Source organism: Mobula hypostoma, chromosome 7 (genome assembly GCF_963921235.1).
Source record: "Mobula hypostoma chromosome 7, sMobHyp1.1, whole genome shotgun sequence".
NCBI lineage: Eukaryota > Metazoa > Chordata > Chondrichthyes > Myliobatiformes > Myliobatidae > Mobula > Mobula hypostoma.
In genome coordinates, this window is record NC_086103.1 from 34,478,480 (window position 1) to 34,499,710 (window position 21,231).

The 21,231-nt window shown below is 41.1% G+C and overlaps 1 protein-coding gene across 1 annotated transcript in view; it reads left to right on the top strand.

Annotated features, from left to right (window-relative positions):
- The first annotated feature begins 6,458 nt into the window (after nt 1–6,458).
- Nucleotides 6,459–21,231, top strand: part of LOC134349227 (organic cation/carnitine transporter 2-like) — an 80,102-nt gene continuing 65,329 nt past the window's right edge. The window contains exons 1-2 of the mRNA XM_063053238.1: nt 6,459–6,934; nt 15,387–15,490. Of these exons, the coding sequence (XP_062909308.1) occupies nt 6,548–6,934; nt 15,387–15,490 (491 nt within the window). The 5' untranslated portion in view covers nt 6,459–6,547. The remainder of the gene's footprint in view (nt 6,935–15,386; nt 15,491–21,231) is intronic.

The window sequence follows — 21,231 nt, forward strand, 5'->3', positions numbered from 1 at the left end:
TGACCTCCAGTTCTAGTCTCACCCAATCTCAGGAGAAAAACCTACATGCATTCACTCCATATATACCCCTCTTAATTTGGTTTACCTCTACAAGATCTCCCCTCATTCCCCTGTCCTCCAGTGATTAAAGTCCTAACAGGCGGTGACCAGTGGGGTACCGCAGGGTTCAGTGCTGGGACTGCAGCTGTTTACAATATACATTAATGATTTAGATGAAGGGATTAAAAGTAACATTAGCAAATTTGCAGATGACACAAAGCTGGGTGGCAAAGTGAAATATGAGGAGGATGTTATGGACAGGCTGGGTGAGTGGGCGGATGCATGGCAGATGCAGTTTATTGTGGAAAAATGTGAGGTTATCCACTTTGGTAGTAAGAACAGGAAGGCAGATCATTACCTAAATGGAGTCAAGTTAGGAAAAGGGGAAGTACAACGAGATCTAGGTGTTCTTGTACATCAGTCACTGAAAGCAAACATGCAGGTACAGCAGGCAGTGAAGAAAGCTAATGGCATGCTGGCCGTCATAACAAGGGGAATTGAGTATAGGAGCAAAGAGGTCCTTCTGCAGCTGTACAGGACCCTGGTGAGACCACACCTGGAGTATTGTGTGCAGTTTTGGTGTCCAAACTTGAGGAAGGACATTCTTGCTATTGAGGGAGTGCAATGTAGGTTCACAATGTTAATTCCCGGGATGGCGGGACTGTCATATGTTGAAAGATTGGAGCGACTGGGCTTGTATACACTGGAATTTAGAAGGATGAGAGGGGATCTGATAGAAACATATAAGGTTATTAAGGGATTGGACACACCGGAGGCAGGAGGCATGTTCCCGCTGATGGGTGAGTCCAGAACCAGAGGCCACAGTTTAGGAATAAAGGGTGGGCCATTTAGAACGGAGTTGAGGAAAAACTTTTTCACCCAGAGTGTGGTGGATATGTGGAATGCTCTGGCACAGAAGGCAGTGGAGGCCAAGTCTCTGGATGCTTTCAAAAAAGAGATGGATAGAGCTCTTAAAGATAGCGGAATCAAAGGTTATGGGGATAAGGCAGGAACTGGATACTGATTGTGGATGATCAGCCATGATCACAGTGAATGGCGGTGTTGGCTCGAAGGGCCGAATGGCCTACTCCTGCACCTATTGTGTATTGTCTATTGTCTATTCAACCTCTATCTATAACTCAGTTCTCAATTTATTGATATTTTTCTCATATACAGGTGACCAGAACTGCATACAATACTCTGGATTTGGCCTCACAAATGTATAATACAACTATAAAGTAACATCCCAATTCTTGTACTGAGTGCCATGATATATGAAAGCCAATATGCTAAAAACTTTTGATGACCCTTTCTTCCAGTGATGCCACTTTCACAGATTTATATATCTGCATTTCCAGACCCCTTTGTTCTACTGCATACCCCAGACCCCTACCATTCCCTATATAATTCTTGCAACACACATCAAAGTTGCTGGTGAACGCAGCAGGCCAGGCAGCATCTATAGGAAGAGGCGCAGTCGACGTTTCAGGCCGAGACCCTTCGTCAGGACTAACTATATAATTCTTACCCACATTTATCCTCCCAAAGTGCAACACCTCACACTTGTCTGTATTAAAAATCAGAATGTTACACTCATTCACCTTTGTGTTCTTTGTATAGGCAATATATATATCTGGCAATACTTGGCCACATCTCACCCCCATACCTGGCCATAACCCATGTCACTTTAGTAGATAACACATTTAGTCTTGGCCTATATGGGTAATCCAATGATACAGTTTTAGAAGATGATGTCTTAAATTGTCATCACAGCCCATGTGCAATTTTTCCATATTCCTTCCTTAGTACCCTGATTCATCTCCTGAACTTCTAAGATTCCTAGTACTTCTGTATCTGCAATAATTAATGATAGATCTATAGTTGCCTCCTTTGGAGACTGATTTGCATAGCTATTCCCCAATGGTCGTGCTTCCTCCTGCTCTGTCTTATTCTTTCTCTTGTCATGTGGTTTAGCCACTTTCCAGGGTGTCTCACTAACTTGGACAAATTATTTATTCATTTATTGATTGATTGATTGATTGAGCATGGAGTAGGACATTCTGGGCCTTTGAGCTGCACTGCTCAGCAACCCCCAGTATAACCCTAGCCTAATTACCGGGAAATTTACAATGAGCAACCAATCCACCAGCCGGTATGTCTTTGGACTGTGGGAGGAAACTGGAGCATCCTGAGGAAACCCATATGGCCACAGGGAGAAAGTACAAACTCCTTACAGACGGTGGCGGGAATTGAACCTGGGTCGCTGGTACTGTAAAGCCTTGTGCTAACCACTGCACTACCATGCCATCCAAGGTATTGTATGTTATCTCTGTTCTTCACCTCTGCCCCACTAATAGTCGTGAATCCCCACCAGCATATTTACATGTACTACCCCTAAATCAAAATGACTGTCTGTGTAAGTACTGACTCCTTAGTCTGGTCCCATTTCCTAAGCTCATATAAGAACTACAAACTCAGTCATCTGTAGAATCAATCCTGTGTTATGCTCCCATGTCTAGGATTACAGCCTTTCCCATTGATTACTACTCACCCTGTCTTGGAAATATAACATCCACTTGGCCTATGCAGGTACTTTTTGATCTCTGGGTTTACTGTGCTTTCAGGACATAGAACAGCACAGCAATATATAAATTGTTCTGGGACTCACCTTTAGTTCTCTAACTCTATCTGATCTGTACATTCATGTGCTTCTCCAGTATAATCCAGTGAGGAAGGTAAAAACTTTAATACATTTCAGAAGAACAAAAGGACATAAGAAATAGGAGCAGAAGTTGGCCATCCGACCCATTGAGCCAGCTCCGCCATTCAATAAGATTATGGCTGATCTGGCCATGGACTCACCTTCACCCACCTGCCTTTTCCCCATAACCCTTAATTGCCCTATTACGCAAAAATCTATCTAACCTTGACTTAAATATATTTACTGAGGTAGCCTCCACTGCTTCATTGGACAGAGAATTCCATAGATTCACCACTCTCTGGGAAAAGCAGTTCTTCCTCATCTCCACCCTAAATCTACTCCCCCAAATCTTGAGGCTATGTCCCCTAGTTCTAGTAAACCTTTTTCAAGGTAATATTCTAACCATGAGTGTCCTAGAGATGGAGCTGACTGACCAAATCACTTAAATTCAAGTATCCAAAAGAAACTGCATAACTGTGCACTCCGTTGGGATGGTGTGAGGATTAAGGCTAATGATATATGTAAATCCTATACTATCATTGGCCAAACCATGATTTAAACTGAACTCATTTGCATTTTATGAGATACATTGTGGTTACAGCAGATAAAAACAACTCTTTCAAAAGAAGTCTAAAACTTCAAATCCATATGTCAAAAGGCTCTTAATCTTCAGGAAAAAACTTTCTTGTTATGAAAAGCAACATTTGTTTTAATCTTCCTATCAAAATGCCAGTTTTCAAATTCCCAATTTAAGTACATGTATGTATATATATTAATGACAACTTCCCCAAATTACAAATACAATAAAATCTACTGGAAATCCAAAGCAGCATACACGAAATGCTGGAGGAACACAGCAGGCCAGGCAGCAGCTATGGAAAAGAGTAAACAGTCAACATTTCATGCTGAGACCCTTCATCAGGGTGGATGATTGTTCTGATGAAGGGTTTCACCAAAACATCTAATGTTTACTCTTTTTCGTAGATGCTGCCGGGCCTGCTGAGTTCCTCCAGCCTTTAGTGTGTGTTGCTTACCCAAATTATGGCTTCTCTGTGAAAAGTAAGAACACCATACCCAAAACAGAGACAGTCACATTTTTTATCCCTCAACCTGCATTCCACATGGATAATGTGGAATCTAGATCTTTCTCTCTTTCCCGTTGATTCCAAAGGAAATGAATAAAAGAACACAAGCTTAAAGCAAAGGTAAAATAAAACAAAGTCCATGTATAGACTTTCAAAACAGAATAAACAATGAATTTCCCAAAAATTCACAGAACTTCTTAAAGGGATACCATTTTGTAAAAAAAAGTGGTCTTACAGATTTAATAAACACACATCTCTTCCTCTCCCTATCCCTCCCCCTCTCCCTCAGTACAATTTGTCTTTTGGTTGATCAGGATATGCTGAAGTAGGGTCTCAGCCCTAAACGTCAACTGTTTATTCCTTTCTATAGATGCTGCCTGACCTGTTGAGTTCCTCTAGCATTCTGCATGTGTTAAACTGCTTACACTGCCTATTGAAAGAATTGACATGGAATCTAGAGTCTGGAGTTTACTTTCAGAACAAACATTATTTTATTACAAGTCAACTTAAACAGTGGAATCACTCATACTGAAACCAAAGCTCTCCAATCCAGAGTTTTCATTATATTTATATAATTTCTTATCTGGGGTGTATGGGGTGTCAGGGAGGGGTAGCACCTCTGGTGTGAAGACTTGTTGCACCTTCCGAGGTAGGTCCTTCACCTTTGGTCATCACCTTGCACTCAGCTCTCAGCTGTGGTTTCAAGTAAGCTGTTAGCACGTGACAGTGGCCACACCCCGGGCAAAGGCTTCAACAGACTAGGTGAGAGTAGCCGTCAGGGTTTTTTTGAATCCTCAGTGAATTCGAGCTTGTCTACCTAAAGCAGGTGAAGTCTGGATTTGGCAGACTGTGTGGAAGAAACAACTAGCTGGTTCAATGGGCAGGAAGGCATTTCGCAGCACACATTGTGGAGTGCAAAGAGCACGGCAAGACATATAGATCACCCTGGTCATCAACTGCATCCTGACCTATCTCCAGTTGTCTTGGCTCTCGTCTTGCCACTGGATCCAGATGGAGCAGGACGAGAGAGTGAGGTTGACATCCTGCACAACTCACCCCTCACTTTAATCAAACTCATGTGTAAGTCCTGACATTTCTTATCTACTTTTCACTATCCCCACCCTGCAGTACATATACACAAAAGCTAAAAATATAAGCCTTTTGTTGTGCCGTGCTTCAATATCTATGTGATGCACGTGTTTCCATTGCTTTGTGTGCTATATCAACTTTGAGTGGTTCCACTTTTACCATATGCCATATATATAGACTGGCAAGCTTCCACTCAAGAGTTAATAAGATTCTTATTAAGCTGGTAAGCAGGCATGAGTTCCTTAAATTTACAGTTTGTGGCTTGGGGTAATTTGAACCTGTTACCGGTTTTATCTCTCTGCTGCACTACAGAGCCGAAGTCCAGCTCACGTAAATGTACGGATGCACATGTCACAGACCTATTGTGAAAGTATAAAGAAGTATTATACTTGACACTGTTTGGTTATAGCAGTTGTAAGACCAGGCCATGAGGAGTATGTTTATTTAGTGTTGCATCATTAAATTGTTTGCTTCACAAACTTTTTTTTGATGACTTAGTTGGAGGCCCATTAAGAGAGCTGCGTCATCCTCAATTCTGGCAATGAATTCTCAATGCACATGACTTTATCCTCTTAAGCAATGCCAATAAAACTATCAAAAGAGACCTGCTTTGTTGCAATCCTAATCTGGATTCATAGCAGATACAATTTCTTTGCCATGTCCTCCGTGTCACTGTTGCCTCTTTGGTATTTGTATCACACTTAGTATGGAACCTCACTTCAAGCTTGTTCTCCATAAACACCATAGTTTCAAGACTTAGACTATGTAGCCTGATATTCCTCAGAACCTGAGGACAGCTTAGTTCACAGAGCAGACTTGAGAAGCAAAGTCGCCTGACCTGCTGAGTTCCTCCAGCATTCTGTGTGAGTTGCTATAAATGCTCTCCATTCGACATGCAGCTTACATTCCAGATATTTATAAATATTACTTTTCAGTGAGTAAGTTATTAATTGAGTACACTTCCCACTAAAGCACTCAACATCATCAAAGACTCCACCCACCACAGGCACCCTCTCTTCTCCCCCCTCTCATCCTGCGGAAGATACAAAAGCCTTAAAACACTTATTACCAGGCTCAAGAGCCGCTTCTATTCCACTGTTATAAAACTGTTCAACAGTTCACTGGTAAAATAAGATAAACTCTTGATCTCACAATCTATCTCGCCGTGAACTTGCTCTTAGTGTCCATCTGCACTGCTCTTTCTCTGTAATTGTAACGCTTTATTTTGCACTCTATTTTCCATCGATGCACTCTTGTAATTAAGTGATCTGAATAGATAAGTATGCTAGACAAGTTTTTTCACTCTACTTCGGTACATGTGACAATTGTTCCCATTTACCAAACGTTTTCAAGTAGTCTGTATTAAACCGCTTGGGATTCTTTTTGTATTATCTGTGGCTATATGAGTGGCGAGTTGTTGTCCTGCCCAAACGGGAAAACACTTCAGTTTAAGCAAACAGTTTGCTGACTGAAGGGTGATCCGTGATGGTAAACGTCTCACAGTCTAATTATAGTTGAGGCGATCGATATTACTCATACTTGCAATTACTTGCAATCCACGGCCGCCCTCCATTGGTGAAATCCTGCATGTTTCCGGAAGAAAGTCACAGTCGTTTCTGCCACTGCAACTGACATGCGGGGCTATGAAGAAATTGTCGCGTTTCTGGGAGAATGGGGACCGTACCAGAAGTTAATGTTTTTCATCTTGAGTTTTAGCATCTTTAGCAACGGTTTTTGCGGACTCTCCTTTGTTTTCGTTGGTGGTGTACCGGAGCACCGCTGCTTAATTCCTGGGAATCTCAACCTCAGTGAAGCATGGAGGAACAGGGCAATTCCTCTGATACAAGGTGCCGAACTACAGCATAGTAAATGCACTCGGTACCGGCTGAACGTGATAATGAACCTTTCGGAGACATTCTCCAACCCAGATTTCCTCAACATGTCTGAGATCGAACAGGAACCGTGTCTGGATGGATGGGAGTACAGTAAGGAGCAGTACATCTCCACTATCGTCTCCGAGGTTTGTGACTGGGCAGGTACACTGCTCACACTCAACCACAGTTAGCCTGGGAATATTCTTTTGAAATTAGCTGTGGTGCAATAATTTTTAAAGAGCGAATGGACGAAGTGCGTTTGAATCCATTCATGAGCCTACAGCTGTAAATTTATCGCCAATACGAGCTCGAGTCAGGGATATTTTTAATGTTTAACCTTGGATGAGGATTTTAAAGTATTAAACTTCAACCCTGTCGTTAACTCCCTCGATCAGAGTTCAAAATGTCCCCTTCTTCCAAGAGGTCTAAGTTCATTCAATTTGCCGCCCACTTCTGTTAGTTTAACATTTTCAAAAGCTCCATAACCTCCGATTGTAGATTGTAGACAGGAAGTTTCTTGGTTCTAAGAGTGGGGAGTGAATGTAAAAGCTGCCAGGGGAAGGGAAAAAAAAGTGTTTTAAGTTCCCGAACAAATTTTTGACAGTAGAATTGTTTGCTAAAATGTGCTGTAGTACCAGATGGGATGCATCATCTTTCAGTTTATTCATGTATTCCTCTAAACCATCCTTTCTTAACCTTTTGGTCCTGGAGGAACTTGTGAAATAATTTTCAGGTCTCAGGAAATTCCTCCATAAAAAAAATCTACAGCTCACAGTTCCTTAGCATGATGAGTAAGTCCTAGATATAATAATCCAAAAATAATTGTCAATGTTCCTTTGAGTAGAGAATGATTTTTTACCCAACCTTAAGAAAGCTTAGCTTACCTTTCTTGAAATTAATCTTTCTTTCCCTTCCATAAATTTGAAAAACTCATAGGGCAAATATAATACATTTCTGTTAAATAACTAGCTTAAGTCAAAATGGGATTTAATTTTTTCTAAAGGTAGGCTCGGTAGATTTAATTTGAGTAGTTTGAAAAATGATTTTATGCTATTTACAATATGAAAATTTATTGACAATTTTGAAATGTAAAGTTACTAAAAACCATAAGCCAAAGCAATACGAATAAAAATATAGCCTAAGACACAATTTTATACAAAGTCTTGAAAAAACATTTTCTTACTAAGTGCCATTTTCTTACTAAGTGACATTTTCTTACTAAGTCCTCCCCTCTGTACAATACAGCACTCACCAATTATCAATGGCATCCCGTATGACACATTAAAAAATGAGAATGGACACAACCAAATAAACACAGTCCTACTGCACACTGCCATACTGGGCTGAGAGACATCTAATGAGATTGCTAATGCGGCTACACACACACAAAATACTGGAGGAATGTAGTGGGCCAAGGAGCATCTACGGAAAAGAGTACTGTCGACATTTCGGGCTGAAACCAGTCCTGCTGAAGGGCTTCAGCCCAAAACATTGACAATACTCTTTACCACAGATGCTGCCTGGCCTGCTGAATTCCCTCAGCATTTATGTGTGTTTCTTGGATTTCCAGCATCTGCAGATTTTCTCTTGTTTGTGATTAAATTGCTTCGCATGAAGTTCACAAAACAATGATTTTTTTAATCACAATCTCTCACAGAGCCCCTAAGTGACCTCTCATGGAACCCTAACTTTCCCCAGAACCCTGGCTGAGAAACCCTGAGCTAAAGTATGCCCTGTTAATCAAGTGAGGTCAAGTTTATTGTTATTTAACTATATACACATATACCGTCAAATGAGACATTTCTCCGAACCAAGGTGTAAAGCATACATAATGCACATATAATACACAATAACTGAGGAAAGTAAGGATAAAATCTACAGATGAAATACACATAAACAAAGTTGTTGTCATATGTACGTCTCGAGAGACAATCTTTTTGTGATGTTTCTTGGGGTTGTAGTCTTGCAACTATTTGCACTTTCTAGAGTGGCTGTCCAACCCTACTCCAGAGTGACAGGCTCTTTCACAAAGGCTGCAGGTGAAGGAGGAAGGTGCTCTGGGTGATCAGCTCTGGCTTTTCTTCTGGCTCTCTTGTTGATGAGCATGTTGGTTCTTGATATCTCTGCACGTTGTACACCACTTTTGACTGCAGCCCTCCATTCTATCTGGTCTTCAATGGTTTCCTCCGAGGTGCTGAGGTCAATGCCTGCCAGCTTCATGTAGTGTTTGCAGACATCCCTGTAGCAGAGGCATGGTCTCCCTCATGGGCTTTAACCTTCACTCAGCTTGCCATGCAGCACGTCCTTGGGAATGCCTCCCTGGTTCACCTGTTTGATATGGCCCAATCATCTGAGACGTCTGTGGCTGGGTGTGCTTGGATACTGGCGGTGTCGGCCTGCTGCAGAACCTTTGAGTTGGTGCTTCTGTCTTGCCAGGAGATGTGCAAGGTGTGCCCGAGGCAGCGTAGGTGGAATGAGTTTAGCCTCTTACCTGAAGTATAGCATCCAAGCCTCACTGGCATAGAGGAATGTGCTGAGCACGCACACCTGGCACATACCCAGCTTTGTTTTCTTTGTGCGCTGTCTGTTGTTCCACACTCTCTTGCTCAGAATGGCCATGACAGCTGCAGCTTTGGCAATCTTGCTGTTTACCTCTGCTTCGAGGGACAGGGAGCTGGTGATGGTCAACCAAAGATAGGTGAAGAAGTCAATTACATAAAGACAGCAACCATCAATGGTGATGTTTGGGGGAGATTCTGCACCCTGGACAGAACTGATAAACAAAGTAAAGTGCATAAATTAAATATTGTGAGGTACAGAACAGATTAATCCATAACACTTCGAATGCAATGCTGTAGGAAGGTCAGAAGCCTGATGGGAACCCTGGTAATACTAAGGGCCTTGTTTATGCAGCATTCCTGATAAATATCCCTGATGGCTGGTTGGGAGACCCCGATGATCCTGTCAGCTGCTCTCACAGGCTTTTGTAGGGACTTCCAGTCCAATGCTTGTCTGATCTCATGCCAGAAGAACAGGCAGTTTAATCACTTGTTTCCTAAATTCTTTTATGCAATATGCTGGAAATCCCAAAATATAAAGAATGGTGCTGGAAATATCCAGCATATTAAAGAAGCTCCTCTGTCATGATTTCAAAGGAGACAAGAGTAGCTTGTAAAGCTAGAAGAGAGGGGATGTCTCTGATAGGGCAAAGCTGGGGTTACCATGGAGCAGGGTGTAAACAAAGTAACTGGCCAATGACTGAATGGTAGCGGTTAAGAATGAAAAGACAAAAAAAGAAGGTGGGTTTAGTAAAAGGGGAGAAATTTAAAGAAAATCTGAGGGGCAATTTTGTTTACGCAGAAAATGGTGGTTATATAGAACAATCTTCTGGAGGAGGTGGTGTGGAAAGTTGCATTTACTACATTTAAAAGGCATGTGAACAGGTACTTGGACAGAAGTGGAGGGATGTAAGTCCAGTTCATGGCGGGCTGTTCAAGAAGGTTCAGTCTCTTGGCATTCAGAGTGAGGCAGTAAAATGGTTTTGACATCGACTTCATGGGAACAGCTAGAAATCAGTCATAGATGGTTGCTTGTGGTGTGCCTCAAGGATCAAAGCTGTGCCCATTGCTGTATGCCATCTACATCAATGATCTGGATGATAATTTGGCAACTTGGATCAGATTTGTGTGGTGAATACCAGGAAAGGCTATTGAAGCTTGCAGTGGGATCTGGATCAGCTGGAAAAATGAGCTGAAGAATGGCAGATGGAGTCAAAAGCAGACAAGAACGAGGTGTTGCACTTTGGGAGGACAAACCAGAGTAGGTCTTAGACAATGAATGGTAGGGCATTGGGAATACAGATCCATAATTCCTTGAAAGTGGTGTCACAGGTAGAGAGGGTGGTAAAGAGAACTTTTGGTATATTTGCCTTTATAAATCGAAATACTGAGTGCAAGAGTCAGGAGTCGGGATGCTATACTGAAGTTGTATTAGACATGGGCAAGTCCTAATTTGGAGTGTTGCATGCTGTTCTGGTCATCTTCCTCCAGGAAAATTAACAATAAGACTGAAAGAGTACAGAGAAAATTTGCTAGGTATGGATGAGGAAAATGATCACAGTTTTGTTCCTAGGATAGCGGAGCCTAAAACTAGAGGGCATAGATCTAAGGTGAGAGGAGGAAAGATTTAAAAGGGATCTGAGAGGCAATTTTTTTGGAGGGTCATGGGTATATGGAATGAGCTTTTGGAGGAAGCAGGGTATAATTACAATGTTTTAACAATCGGTACATGGATGGAAAAAGTTTAGAGAAATATAGGCCAAATACAGACAAACGGGACTACCTCAAAAGAGGTAACTTGCTCTGAAACACCTGATATTTTATATCAGAGGAAGTACAGGTAGGTGCTAAGTAAAGGATAAATCAAAAGGACAAAGATTAAATCAAGTAGATTTGTCTCTTTGCTCCCTTAATATAATTTCCTATTTAAATGAAAGAGCCTTTTTTCATGAGAAATTCATTCCATTTTGTTTTACAGAAGTTGTAATGTGTTTGTAGTCCAGGGTCCCTTTTCTCGGTAACATCTGCAAAGCTGGTTGATGCACTTAAGGCTGAAGTTGTAAGGAATAACCATGCATTAAAGTATTAGGGACTGAAACATTACCCTAGATGATATGCTACGTAATGTTTCACTGTATGTTGGAATAACGGAAGAGATCTCGTCAGCAGGATTCAGAAGATGTTTTCAAAAAAGAAAGCAAGTGGGGCAGGAGTAGATATCCTTGAAGTTGTTCAATAGTCATTGGCCCTTGGAAAGAAATTATGCGTTGACTCAAATTTGCTATAAGAAATGAGAATTTGCCATAAGAACATCAGAATAGGGGTAGTTGTGTGGGTCCACTAAACAATAAGATCATTGCCGATCCTTTGTCAGTTTGAACTCACTTGATTCAGATTGTCCTTTGTTCCATCAACAAAAATATGAGTTGTTACATTATCTTACAACAACTTGACTACACATAATGATAGAGGAAGCCAGCAGACCAGGCAGCATCTATGGAGGGAATAGATGATGTTTGGGCTGAGACCCTACATCAGGACATCATTTCCCTCCATAGATGATGCCTCACCTGCTAAGTTCTCCAGTATTTTGTGTATGTTGATTCAGGTTTCCAGCATCTACAGCCTCACTGTGTGTCTCTGTTAACATATGGGCTTGCTGAATCTACTCCAGGTTTTCTAGGGCAGCCCAGAAGAAGATGGAATAGATTCTGCAGATGCTGGAAATCTCTGGCAATGCATACAAATGGTAGAGGAACTCAACAGGTCAGGAAGCGTCTTATAGAGGCAAACGGATCATCAATATTTTGGGTCGAGACCTTTCATGAGGTCTAGAAAGGAAGGGGGAAGACAGGAGGTTCTCCACCTCCTTCCTTTTATTCCATTGTCTACTGTCTTCTCACATCAGATTCATTTCTCTTCCTAACTTCTTCAAACTATCACCTCACATTGTTACATTTCACTCCCTCACCCCCACCTACCCACCTCCTTACTTGGAATCAACTATCATCTGCCAGCTTGTGATCCTCGCAATCCCTCCACCTTTTTATTCTGGCTCCTTCCTCCTTGCTTTCCAGTCCTGATGAAGGATCTCAGCCTGAAACATCAACTGTTAATTTCCCTTTATAGACACTGTCTGATCTACTGGGTTCCCCCAGCATTTTCTATGTGCAGCCCAGAATAAATCACTTACTTTCTGGTCTAAATGAATGTGCTCCAGCCTTCCAGGTCCATCTGCAATCAATCACTGTCCTTCCAGCCCAGGTCACTCCATTCCAGGATCCCAGGATCCCAGGACTGACCAGACACAGCCGCTTACCACAGAAGCATGGTAAGAGGTCTGTACTGCAACTGAGACTGAAACAGCATAGGTTCAAATTCCCTATCCGCACTGTACTACTAGTTAATGCCAGGCTGCTAAGAACAAAGTTGATGAATTAAGGGCAAAACTGACCTCCCTAAAAGAACTGAGGAACTGCTTTGTGCTCTGTTTTACAGAAACATGGCTTATACCTCTTCACAACAGCCTTGATACAGGGTGCCCTGAGGGTCTCTTCCTTTTCAGCGCAGCTAGCACCTTCAACCAGTCCAACCAAGAATGTGTTCCAAAATACTACCAGTATGTCTCCTGTCTCACCTGGGGACCAGACATCTTTGACTAAAGTGCCTACCCAGCCAACCCACACCTACACTTTGGAAAAGCAGACCTCCAGGCTGTGCTCTTTCTCTCTGCATACAAACTGAAGCTGAAACAGGATCCAGTACAGAAAGTCATTCAGTGCTGGTCTAAAGAAACAGACGATCTTCCACACAACTCTTCTGAGTCAGTAGGCTGGTCCATATTTAAAGACTCAACAAGCAGCCGAGGATGTATACCACAAACATGGGAAATCTGCAGATGCTGGAAGTTCAAAGCAACACACACAAAATACAGGAGGAATGCAGCAGGCCAGGCTACATCTATGGATGTAAACAACTGATATTTCAGGTCAAAACCTTTCATCATGACTGATGAAGGGTCTCCGCCCAAACCATCGGCTGTTTACTCTTTTGCATAGATGCTACCTGACCTGCTGAGTTCCTACAGAAGTTGGTGTGTGTTGCTTTAGATGTGTATATCACCATTGCCATGGACTTTTATCAGCAAGTGTGTTGAGGGCTACGTACCAAGGAGGAAAATCCATGTGTTTCCAAATCAGAAACCATGGATGAACTGGGAAATTCACTCCAACTGAAGACTAGCACTGCAGTATTCAAATCAGGCAGCCCTGACTTGTATTAGCCGCTGTAAGGCTATTAGGGATGGCAAGAGATAATGCCACTCCAAAATTGAGTACCCCCTCTTGCCAGGGTGCTCTCAACACAGCTTCTATCCTGCTGTTAAATATTCAACATTCAAGATTCAAGATTATATAAGAACAAACCTTTTAAACACAATGTACAAATAAGTGTGGAGAGTGGCTGTATATAAATAAGATTAGCTTATATACAGTACAGTACATTGACTGATTGCATGTACATAACGTGAGACTGACAGTAAATGATGAAGTGATAAAGTGACTCTTGGCAAGAGGAGCTCTTCTAGATTGCAGCAGGACATATGAAAACACAGTAGGACATGACTGTATCAGTGTAGGTATGAGGTGTGGAGTGTAAGCATAAAGTGGCGGTACATGGGGGCTGGGGGCAAAGTGTGTTGAAGGGTTATGGAGAGGAATGGCTGATGTCGATATATTGGTTGTGGGTTACTGTATGGAGGTGTTGGTCAGCCTGAGGGCTTGGGGATGTAAATGTTTTTGAGTCTAGTGGTCGTGGTGTGCATGCTGTATAACCTCTTCCCTGACTGAAGTGGGACAAACAAGCAGGGTAATGTTGGCCTTTTTCTGGCATCTTTCTGTATATGTGCCTTTGATGGCAGGTAGGCTGGCGTACATTGTAGAGCTGTCACGTCTGCCGCAATGCAGTTTCCGTACCACACAGTAATGCAGCATTTCAGGAAGCGCTATTAAGAATATTGAATCGTTTCTAAGTATGATGAGATGGGCTCTTGACCTCACAATCCACCTTGTTTTGACCTTTCACCTTATTGTCTACCTGCACTATACTTTCTCTGCAACTGCAACACTTCATTCTGCACTGTTATTGTTTTACCTTATACTACCTCAACACACTGTTGTAATTAATTGATCTGTATGAACAGTATTACGCAAGATAAGTTTTTCATTATACTTTGGTATATGTAATTCTAATAAACCAAATTTCCAATTTACCAGCCTTGAATATATGCAACTAAACATTCTCAACATGGTAAGGAAGTGATTTCCAAAGAATCACCATCTCGGAAGAAATTGTTTCCGTATATCTATCCTCATTGACAATTGCCTTATATTTAGACTATCTCTCAAGTTCTAGACCTCCTCAGCCAGCGGAAAGAACCTCTCATAATCCTAGAATCTTGGATACTTAAATCCCAATGCAATATGAACAATGAGATAAACACATTTAATTATTTCTGGTTATGTATACTATTGAACTAAAATTATTCATAATACTGTAAAAAGAAAAGCAATGTAATTTTACAGCTATTCCATATTCTTCAAAGGTGCCATAGAATGTTTCATATCTGTCAAAGAAAACAGCTGGATTCACAAGTTTATCAATTCATCCAAAACATATTATGACATGGCATTTTTAACTTGTCGTGGGACATTGCTCATATTATAACACTAATGAAGTTCCAAAAAACTGTAACTTTATAACCTCTGAGGCCACGTTACAGGCAAAGATAGTTGTGGCAATGGGAGTTCTTTCTCATTCTGGAAGAAAATATATAGTTCACATAACTGTATATGCTTTAGATTATTAAATGAGATTTGAAGCTCTAGACTAATGGTTTGGACATTTGTTTGTTGCTTTTGAGACTTATTGGAGAAGTTGACTGAGCTTTGCACCTGTTTTGAATGTCTATAGTGCATGAACTGTGATCCAATATGATGTAGCACATAGTTGGACCCCTCATTTTCTTCTTGTTTCTTTTTAGTGGGACTTGGTATGTAAAGATCATTGGAAAGCCCCGTTTTCTATGTCGATGTTCTTTGCAGGCGTGCTGGTTGGTTCCGTTGTATCTGGCCAATTGTCAGACAGGTGAGTTATCTCTTTTATTTAGTTTTGCCACAAAGTTTTTTTTGACATTCTTGTTTGCTATTTGTAAGAGCTGCTATGTTTTTGACTTAAAGTTCAATGTTCAAAGTTCAAAGTAATATCTATTATTGAAGTACACATACAGCTATGTTATTATATCCAACCCTGAGATTCATTGTCATGCAGATATACTCAATAAATGCATTGAATAATAACTGTAACAGTATCAATGAATGCACACACCAACTTGGGCTTTCTACCACTGTGCAGAAAACAACACACTGTGCAAATACAAAAATAAGTAATTAATAAATAAATAAATCAGCAATAAATATCAAGAACATGAGAGAAGTGTCTTTGAAAATCAGTCCATAGGTTGTGGGAACATTTCAATGTGGAGTAAGTGAAATTGAATGAAGTTATTCCCTTCTTTCAAGAATCTGATGATTCAACAGTTGTGAGTGCAAATCAAATTTGCTTAATTGAGTGTAGGCCTCTTTGTGATGATGTGAAACCATGAAATTCATTACATTATTTGATTTTAAAATATAGTTTTACCTTGAAAGAAACTATTGGTCATTGATCCAATGGGAGGTTGGTCAAGAAGTTCCAGTTGCTCGCCATTCAGGATGGAGTAGTAAATTAGATTAGACATTAGCTTTGAGGGAGAAGTCAATCAGTGGTAGTAGAGGGTTGTCTCTCTTACTGGAGGCCTGTGACTAGTGCTGTGGTGCAGGGACTGGTGCTGTGTCCTTTGTTGCTTGTCATCTTTATCAATGATCTGCATAATAATGTTGTTAAGTGGATCAATAAATATGCAGATGACCCCCAAGATTGGGGGTGTAGTGGGCAGCGAGGAAGACAAGAATGTTGATAGATCTGTTATCAAAAGTCTGTCTGTCAACATTCTTGTAAATTTTGTCTGTATTCTTTCAACCTTGTTTACACCTTTCCTTATGAAAGAGAACCAAAACTGCACACAATACTCCAAATTAGGCCTCGCCAACGTCTTATACACTTCAACATAACATCCAATCATTTGTCTTCAACCTATAAAAGAGTGAGTAGGTTAGGACTGTAATCCTTAGAATGTAGAAGATTGAAAGGAGATTTGATGGAAGTATACAAAATGATGAATGGTATAGATAGTGTAAATTCAAGCAGATGTTCTCCACTGTGGCTGGTTGGGACTACAACCAGAGGTTATGGGTTAAGGCTGAAAGGTGGAAAGTTTAAGGGGAATATGAGGGGAAACATCTTCACTCAGAGGGTCAGGACAGTGTACAATGAGCTGCCAGCACAAATGGTGCATGCAAGCTCGATTTCAACATTTAAGAGAGGTTTGGATAGGTATGTGGATGGTAGAGGTATGGGGGGCTATGGTCCCAGTAGTGCAGGTGGATGGGAGTAGGCAGTTTAAATATTTTCTGCATAAACAAAATGGGCCGAGGGGCCTGTTTCTGTGCTGTCCTTAACTATGACTCTATGAAATGTCGATAACAGTGCACTAAGCAAGCATATTCCTTTGACTTAAGGTCAAAGGAAAATGGCTGGGTTATCTGCTTCAGTTAATCATTATGTGAAAATATTATGCCAGAAAGCACTTGCTGCTGTAGATGAAACATGAGATGTTGGATTATATTTTAGGTCCAGAATGGGACTATGTGTGATCATCAGCAGACTTCCCCATTCCTGACATTATGCAAACAGAAAATCATTCATAATGACTGAATGCTGCCTTATTAAGAAATACTGCTGTATTATCCTGTGGCTATGATAAATGGCCTCTGGCTAGCCAGAGTATAATATTTGTTAGCTATAACTTCAGTCACTGTGAGCTTTGCTATCTGACACAGATGTGTTACTTTGAGCTGAGGACAGTTACTCTTTTCTGATATTCATCCAGTGCAATATTAAAAGTAGATGGATGTGTATCATCTCACCAAGCTAGCTCCGTCTCTTGCACACTGATGATCTTTGAGGCCAGGGTTTTCGGGAAGTCTTGATCCCAACTTCTTGGTTTCTCTTCCTATTATCTTGTTTTATTTTTTCTTTCACATGGTATGGATAATGCTAGCATTGCTCTCAATTAATTGTCAATTCCTGATTGTCCTGAAATGAAATTGCAGTTAACCTTTGGATGTACATTGCTGTGGGTTCTATTGTGGTCAAGATCTGAAACCTTAAGAATCAACCATCTTGGTGGGTTTGGAGTCAAATAAAGACCCAACTGTGTAAGGATGGCAGATTTCCTTTTCCAACGTACATTTGTGAATGTACAGAGGAGGAAGAGGATGCTCAGCAAAGCCATATTATCAGTGAACTCAATAGTAATGGCTTCTTTGTGCACCTTGGCTTTGTCTGCTGCAAAAGGCAAGGTCTCCCAGTGATCACCCATTTCAATTTGACCCCATTCTGATGTCTGTCCTCTACTGCTACAATGAAACCATACACGGGTTGAAGGAGCAAAACTTCATATTCCATCTGGGTAGCCTCCAGTCTGATGGCATGAACATCAATTAATCTAACTTCCAATAAGTGCTACACCTCCTCTGTTTTAATGCTCCCTCTCTCATGCCTTCTCTTATCATTTTCCCATCTCCCTCCTCTGGTGCTCCCATTCTTCCATGGTCCATTGCCTTCTTCTTCAGCCTTTTACTTTTTCCATTATCACCTCCCAGCTTCTTACGAAACTCTTTTCCCACCCACCCAACTTTCCCCTCTCCTACCACCTGCCAGTTTGTACTCATTCCCTCCTCCACCTTTTTTATTCAGGATTCTGCCTTCTTCCGTCAGTCTTGATGAAGAGTCAACTGTTTATTCCGCTCCATAAATGCTGCACGACTTGCTGAATTCCTTCAGCATTTTGTATGTTTTGCTCAATAGTCAGGTTGTTTCTGCAGGCAGGAGCATGATTTTATTCTATGTATTTTACATGACTGTTGCTGCAGAAAATTTCAAAGAGGAAAGGTTAAATTACCTGAGCCCATTCTAACCCTTCCAATAGCACTTGGCGGAAACAGGGATGTAATCAACTGGTAGATTGCTGGGAAAGAGGGAAGTTATTACAAACCAGTACTTCAGTAGTGGCAATCTTTGGGTTTCAACTAACACCAATGATGAGTGAATAACACTCAGTGGCCACTTTTTTAGTCACTTTCTGTACCTAATAAAGTGGCCACTCAGTGCATATTTGTGGTCTTCTACTGCTGTAGCCCATCTGCTTCAAGGTTTGATGTGTCAGCTATTTGGAGATGCTCTTCTGCAACCATAGTTGTAATGCATAGTTAGTTAAGTTACTGTCACCTTCCTGTCAGCTTGGACCAGTCTAGCCTTTCTCCTCTGACCTCTTTCATCAACAAGGCATTTTTGCCCATAATGTGGCAGCAATTCAAAGCACGAAGGCATACAAACATAGTCAAGAGGTTGAGTGATTTCTCAGACCAACATCAGAATGGTGAAGAAATGTAATCTATGTGTCTTTGACACTGGAATGGTTATTGGGGCCAGACAGACTGGTTTGAGTATCACCAAAATTGCTGATCTCCAGGATTTTTATGCATAACAGTCTCTGGAGCATATAGAGAGTGGTGTGAAAAACAAAAAAAAAAAAATCCAGTGAATGGCAGTTCTGTGGGCAGAAATGCCTTGTTAGTGAGAGGTTGGAGGAAAATGGCAAGACTGGCTCAAGTTGGCATGAAGGCAACAGTAACTCATATAACCATGCATTATCACAGTAGTGGGTAGAAGAGCATTTCTGAATGCGCAGTACACCAAACCCTGAAGTGGATGGGCTACAGCTGCAGAAGACCATGAACATGTACTGAGTGGCCATTTTATTAGGTACAGGAGGTACTAATAAAGTGGCCACTGAGTTTATGTTAAGCCTCCAGTCAAAGGGAAAGAGAAGAGAATATACATTCATAAGTTTTCAAGAAGTGACAAAAACTCTCGGGCAACAGTTCATCATCATCATCATCATGGACCATCTTGTATGATGTAGAAATCATGGTCTATCCATGACCATGATTGCTCTTGGCAAATTTTTCTACAGGAGTGGCTTGTCTTTGCTTTCTGGGCAGTGTCTTTACAAGATGGGTGACTCCAGCTGTTATAAAGAAGATGTAACTATGCTTGCCTTCATTAGTCAATGCATTGTCTTCAAGTGTCACAAAATGAAATTACAGCTTTATAAAGCTCTGCTTCGGCCACATCAGAAACGTTGCAATAATTTCTGGTTGCCCCATTATAGGAAGGATGTGGATACTGTAGAGAAGGTTCTGAAGAGACTTCCCTGGTTGCTCTAGGATTAGAAGACGTGCTGTAGGGAAAGGTTGGAAGAAATTGAACTGTTTTCCTTGGGGCGGTGGAGGCTAAGGGGAAAATTCGTAGAAGCTATTACAATAATGAAAAATATAGATAGACTGTTCGCACTTTTTTTGTCCCAGGGCCAAAATGCCTAATAGTAAAGGGCATGCATTTAAGATGAGAGGGAAACATTTCAAAGGAGGTGTGTGGGGAAGGATTCTTTACATAGAGTGGTGGGTGCCTGGAATGCACTGGTAGGGGTGGTGCTGGAGGCAAATATGACTGAGGTGTTAAAGAGACTTTCAGATAAGAACATGGAAATGTAGAAAGTAGAAGGATATGGATGTGGGCAGACTGAAAAGATTAGTTTGATTAGACATCATTAGCTTAATTATTCAACATAATGTGTGGGCCAAAGGGCCTGTTCTCGTGCTGCTCAATGTTCCAGAAAATCTTAAATCAGAATACAGAAAACTAATTTTGGTGTGGGGAATAAATATGGAATAAATATCAGTGTGAGAATGTTTTGTTGGCAGCAAGCATACAGATTCATTTAGATTTAACAAAGGTGAGGGAAAGCACAAACGTAGATTGAAGATACAAATCTTCAATTCGAGCAAAAATACTAGATAGAGAAAAGCTGTAGCAAAAGTTGACTGGAAAAATCTCTATAAAGTTCATCGGTGATAGTGTGGTACATATCCAAGTACATGGCAGAGTTCAGAGCAAATACATTCTCAGTATAAAGAAAGCTGGAGTTTCCAATTCTACAAAGAGCCAAAGGTGGAGAAGTATTCAGGATTGGGTGAAGCAGTAATGAATGCTTAAACTCAGTATTAATGTTCTGTAATACTGCAACTCAAAATGTAGGAACTGCAAACTGTCCATGAATATATTACCAGCAAGTTGAAAAATCAATGGTGGAGGAAGAAAGCTCAGTAAATCCAACAACTGGCAGACGCCAACGACACTCGAGGCTTTTTCAACGCAACTGAAGCTATTTTTGGCCCATCCGCTCACGGTCAAGCCCCTCTCAAAAGCAAAGATGGTTCAACCATTCTGAAGAGCAATGCTGACATCAATTCTAGATGGAGGGAGCACTTTGAAGATCTTCTAATTCAAACCGTCTCATTTGACAGGAATGTGATTAACAACATTCCAAAACAGCCTGTTGACGACTCCCTAAGCAAAATACCAACACTTGAAGAAATCAAGGAGGCCATCAAAACCTTGATAGATATATTCACCAAAAGCCATCTTTGAGGCATTCAGCGAGGTCGTACTAAAAATTAAGTTGGAATCTAGAGATTCACAGTGCATAAGTAAGATCCAGCTTAATTTCTAGTCTATCCTTGCTGAATTCCTGGTTTCGTATGATGACTGTGTAATGCCCTGGTTGAGATTTTTACTGCTATGCTGCAGGTACTTCATTTTAG